The 6,207-nt window shown below is 32.6% G+C and overlaps 1 protein-coding gene across 1 annotated transcript in view; it reads right to left on the bottom strand.

The window, feature by feature from the left end:
• Nucleotides 1-4,461: 4,461 nt before the first annotated feature.
• Nucleotides 4,462-6,207, bottom strand: part of LOC106302563 — a 13,520-nt gene continuing 11,774 nt past the window's right edge. The window contains 2 exon segments of the mRNA XM_013739045.1: nucleotides 4,462-5,112; nucleotides 5,259-5,276. Coding sequence (XP_013594499.1) covers nucleotides 4,532-5,112; nucleotides 5,259-5,276 — 599 coding nt within the window. The 3' untranslated portion in view covers nucleotides 4,462-4,531.

Genomic DNA, 6,207 nt, shown 5'->3' with positions numbered 1-6,207 from the left:
CAAATCAAACTTGAAAAGTGTTTACTATACACATAAATAAACACATATAGGTGAAAACTAATTTTTGAAAAAAACATTTTAGTTTTCCAAAATCTAACCCTAACAATACATACAATACTACAACATATGTTTGCCAAACTCCTAAACCAAAGTATTTCATGATTCACTACTTCCACTCATCTATCTTCAAAACAAATCAATTTTATCATATCTTAATTTATATCACTTAAAACTGTTTATAATTACTTGATTTTTATTTTTCACGCATCAAAATATTTTTTTGCAAGATTTATAAATTATTTTTAAAATAAACTGGTACCAGACGACTTACACTTCATTCGTCCAGACGACTTCCAACATCTCAGACGACTCAGACGATTTACTGGGGCTATATTCGTAAAAATGGCTTCTGTTTTTTTGTTTGGTCACAAGGGGTTAAGCTGTAATTTCACTAGGCTTTTAGGTTAGTTTTGCATTTGATTCAAGTTTGGGTATAGGTTTGGGATTAAAATCAAGTTGTGGGTTAGTTTTGGCGAAAACTCCTTCAAGGAATCCCTAATACCACTTTGATTTAGGGCAGTTTTGTATTTCAACGCTTTCTTCTTTTTTGATTTGTCTAGTGGGTACGTGGGTCGGATTGGACCTTGACGGGTTATAACTAATAACTAGGTGATCACCCGCGCCCTGCGCGGAGTGAATGGGCTGAAACATATTTTAACTTTTGATCTATAAGCATTAGAATGTAAAATTCAAAGGCACAAATATTACATATTATATAATGAACGATTGAACGAAATTGTGTATATCTATAAAACGTAAAATAGGCAAAATAAATTGCTTTCATAATTAAAATTATAAATATAAGATAAAAGAAAACATAGATAATAGAATAATAAAATATGAAAGGAACAAATTATAAATAAACAAATAAATAAAAAACTAAAAACTAAAAAATCACTAATGTTGTGAAAAGTGTATTTGTAATCCTATTATAATCAATAAGAAAAGATATTAGCTTACGAAACTAAACACTTTTATTTAAACAAAAACATTAAACGAACTGTATTACTTCATTCTTAAAGCATCAATTTCTGAAACATCATTGGGCTCAAACACAATTTTGAAAAAGTTGGTAAAAGTTAATATTTTCCCTTCCGCAAGGAAAGGATCAAATAGATTTACCAAATCTTTCTTCACACTTGCATGAATTTTATCTCCCTGTACAAAATAAAACAATATCGTATAAGTTTTTATTCTTCAAGACATAGTTAGTGGTTTTGAGTTCCCAAACGTAAACAACCTAAAAAGAGAAGACTTACGCTTGAATCAATGAGAACCATTTCAATGGTTAGGCCTCCAGCACAGGAATATAGCTTCCACAATCGGATGATATTCACCCTAACTCTCTACATTGTCTTAAATGGTTCAAATCTGCAACTGAGTTGAACCCCACCATAAGTGTTTTGCTTGAGAAATGAAATTTTTAATGAAGTTTTGGGAATAAGACTGTGATGCGTAAATGATAGCAATGCAACCTATTTATATACAAGCTGAGAAGAGATTAGATTTTAAAAGATGAAATCGTATATGATTCATAATAACAAATATTGACGAATTAATTAACCAAAACTTGTGCTCCAAAATTGTTGCCTAAATTTCCTTAACACAATATATACCACTTTGATCACGCAATTAGCTGTAAATAAAAAGTTTTTTTCCCTGAAACCTACCTTAGCTATAGCGCATGGTCACGCCAATTCAGCAATAGAAAGAAAAAAAATAGTTAATGTATCTGTCAAATTTGAATCATCCAAATCTCATTTAAAACGTCATATACTTAATTGCATAAGTTATCAACGACTTTCTATATGCTGCAAAGAAAAAAAATTATAATCTCATCAAATTTGAAACACTTTTGTATTTGTATATTATTTGTATTTTTTTTAACAACTACATTTAATATTTTATATATTTATATATGTCGCAAAGAGAACCAACATAGGACCATTAAATTTTTTGTATTTTAGGGTATAATATCATCAAATATTTACTCTTTCTATTTATTTAATATTTTATTTATTTATATGTCACAAAAAAAAAATTATTTGTATTTGTATATTATTTGTATATATAATTTTTTGAAAAACTCTATGTTCTGACTTATAACCCGACCATATGTTCGGACTTAAACATAAAATTATTTGTATAACCTTTTTTTATGTAGACAGTAGGACCATAAACATTTTATTTTTTTGTGTAGACAATAATACCATATAAAAATAAAAACGTTGACTAATATATGAACATTCTGCGTGGCTTAAGTTTAATATACGAACAGAAACATGATGCAACAAAGGTTGATTTATAACAATGGCAAATAATGTAATAATTCTAGTAAGATGGGGGTATTTAATTAAAAGGTGTGAGGATAGCTATTATGATGACACGTAGGAAATGACATACTCGTTAATAACACATGAGTATATGGTTACTTTTTAGAAATGCTCCTATTTTAATAAAAAAAGGATCTTAATGCGTTTTAGACTGTATATCACAATTAAGAGAAAACTGCTGTATATTTGAAAACTGCTGTGTTTTCTCTTCTATCTTTCTCTTGATTACTCTTATCAGCAAGTAGAACCAACTATTGTAAATTTTTTTTTTTTGTTGATAAGTAAATTACATTTCAACACATGCATATATGACTATTTAGTATTTACATGATAAATTTTTTTTTTTAAACTCTGTGTCCATTAGGAATAAAACACTATGAGAGGAAGGAAACTATGTTACAAGAAATAAACCGGATCAACTCTCAAATGTCCACTCCTTGAACGAAATATCGAAACTTCAATTCGAGCGGTTACCAATTCATTGGTACTTTCAAAATTTAACGTACCAAGGTTCACCATGTATTTTTTTTTTTTTTTTTTTATTCTATTACTCAAACTTGAAGTTGTTTGGGTAACCAGACCGGAATAGAACAACCAACAAAACACAAAGATCTATGAAAAGAATGGACATTCCTAGCTAACGAGTCAACAATACCATTTTGCACCCTTGGGAAGTATTCAATTTTGAAGTCCGGAAAACACATCTTGAGAAGTTGAATGACCTCCAGCTCAGTTGAGAAATTTGTCCATGCTTGTGGATCCACTACCATTGCAATCAGGTTCTTACAATCCGTCCCAAATCTCTGACATGTCGAGTGTTGTAGCATGCTCTCCATTGCCCATCTTTATGCTTCCACTTCAGAGTGTAGTGACGTCTCACGCCTCCTTAAATTCTTTGTCCCCAATAGTTGGATCTTCCCTCTGTCATCCTTCCACACCCATCCAATTCCACTGAATTGATCCGTAGAGGTTCCTGAACCATCCACCATACAGATGTACCAAATTATCCAAGGATATAGGTCTCTGTCATTTTCTGGTTCCATAATACTATTCTTCCTCCAAAAGAGATAATTCATGTTGGTGTAGATACTCGAAGTAAGGAACGTCTGAGAGCTTGACGGTGTTGATGACAGTGCCCATGCTTGTACTGCCGGTGGGCATTCAAAGATCGCATGAGTAGCCGTCTCTTCAGGCTCTCCACATCTTGGGCAGTAGTTATCACATCGCATATTGCGACGTACCAGATTCCTTGTGACAGCTACCTGCCCTGAAATTAGTTGTAATATAAGATGACAAATCTTTTGTGGTGCAGTAGTTCACCATGTATTATTAGCCATATTATACACTTATTAAGAAAAAATAAGCGATCTTACTTTATTTAACTGAAAATAATGAAAAATGGAGATGTGGTAACATGTAATAAGAGCATTTCCAACTCAACTTCATATTTTATTCCAAAACAGAGTGAAAAATGGAGTAATGGACAAAAATAAAAGCATTAATCCATTTATAAAGTAATGGTTTATTTTTTGTTTAGTACACTATTTTCCACTCTATTTTAAAATAAAATTATATTTTAAAATAAAATAGGGAGTGGAGTGGAAAATGCTCTTAGTAATGTAGTCTTATGGTAAACTATACTTAGATTTAAACGGTTGGGTTTTTTATATGATATATCCCTATAGGAACACATCTAATGTTACATAGTAGATTTCTTCACAAAAAACGAACGCATTGCATGATCCGAATTTGAAAGGAATTCCGATTAATGCTAGAAGATTTACTGGATTGGACTATCTCGTAAATTACCAAGATCGAAGCCTAAGACTACAGTTTCTGTAGGTGTGATTTTGTTTTAAAGGAGGCTCAAACCCCAGGAAAAAGTGTTTTAGCACATTTGTATATCTCGTTTACCACTTAGACCACAACCATGCAGGTGCACAGTAGAGTTGATCATTATATTATAACAAAGGCATAACTCATAAAACAAATAACATTATAACATTTCACAAACAAGCACAATGAAGGGCAAAAAGTACTATAATTTACACCACGATATTTATTCAGATAATAATGTAGTACTATACGAATTCCCACACGAGGAAAAAAAAGTATAGAAAGCATTGAGTGTAAATACATCAAGCTTTGATCTCAAACCTTGAATACTTGATGCATCCGATAGAGATATCGATCTCGATAAGATTATCTTCTTCGATGAAACCGTTGAACTCTGCGAATATATCAAAGAGCCTAACATCTTGGACTTTGTTGTTTATATAGAGATTGTTCTTATTACTTGTATTGTGGTGACCAACGTAGTGACCACTAGGTAAACACAGCTCTATAAGGCTCTCATCATCAGGGATTGCACCATCTTCATCCATTCCATTAGCTATTTCGAAGTTTTTCTCCGATTTTTCTTCGATGATATTTTCAGTGGCAACACAGTCTTCGTTTTGATGTAGTTTTGATGATTGGATTGAAGAAGGAAGAAGTGAGATTGGGAAGAAAAAAGAGGAGAAGAACAAAGCAGCTGAAGTGAGGAGGAGGAGTAAGAAGCGAAGTCCAAGAACGTGAAGAAACGGAGGAGCAAGAAGAGAGAGCCATGAAGCAGGTCTCTTCAACAAAATCGAAGCAAAACTCATGAAACAGTACTCCTCTTCAATTTTCTTGACAAAATTCATTTTCAACTCCCAAAAAATATTAGATAGATGAAACCCTAAGAAACCAAGAAGAAAAAAGTATCCAAGTACGTGGGTTTGGATTTCTTAATCGGAATAATATCAAAATGTAAAGGCTATAAATAGAAATACCACCTTAGCTAAATGTAAAATAAATTATTAATAAAAACAGAAAACCGGAAACCAGTCCATTGTTTGTTTGCTTCGAGATTTTAGGAGTAACAACCCCAACCTGCACTAATTAAACAGAATATGCTTGCGTGCATCATGTGCTTTACTGCAAAATTACGCATGAATCCATACCAAAAACAATCAAGCATGAGCCCAGTATTTCGATGTGTATGTGTATGTGTGGAACCAACACATGATCACTCGTAAACGACATCCAATACAATAAAGCGCTTTTTGCAAAATTGACCTACAACTTAAACTCAAACACAAAACTAACCTCTTTTTTTTTTTGAAAATTGGTTTTGCCCTATTCACCCCACAAGTTCATATAATTTACGAAAATGCCATCAATTTTTTTTTTTTCTTTCGAAAATGACATCTTTACTCTCTCACCCTCATCATCTTCAAGTAATTACAAGATTGTCATTGTCATCAATACCACAACCACCATGAACAACCAATTTGAAGCTCTTAATGCTCCCAAAATCGATTTACCCTTCTTCTTTTTTCATTCTTGTGAACTAAACACAACATATCTCTCACTTTCTCTCCACAATGAGCTAAAAAAACCCAAGATTTTGATTCTAAAATTTCTATGGTTCATAGAGTCAGAGAAGCTAACGATTCTGGGTGGGTGACTTTCGTTTGTGATTCTGTGTGCTTGGAGAAGCCTTATGTATGCTAAGGAACTTATCTCACCAATTTAAGGTATGACATCGAGATTTTTTCCAGATCTGTTCGTCAGACAACTTACTTGGAAAGTCGTCTGGCTGTAGACAACTTACCTGGAAGTCGTCTGGTCAACGCAGAGGTTATTTTTGCAATTGACTTTGAAATCTGTAACCTGAGACGACTGAAAGTTAAGTCGTCTACTATTGTTTGGTTTCAAAAAAATTTCCAAAGAACCTAGACGACTTACATTTCAGTCGTCATAGGTTAGTTTTGCATATGACTGGATAATT

This window comes from Brassica oleracea, chromosome C7, assembly GCF_000695525.1.
Source record: "Brassica oleracea var. oleracea cultivar TO1000 chromosome C7, BOL, whole genome shotgun sequence".
NCBI lineage: Eukaryota > Viridiplantae > Streptophyta > Magnoliopsida > Brassicales > Brassicaceae > Brassica > Brassica oleracea.
Note: the sequence above shows the minus strand (reverse complement) of the source record. Positions and strands in the feature narration are given on the sequence as shown.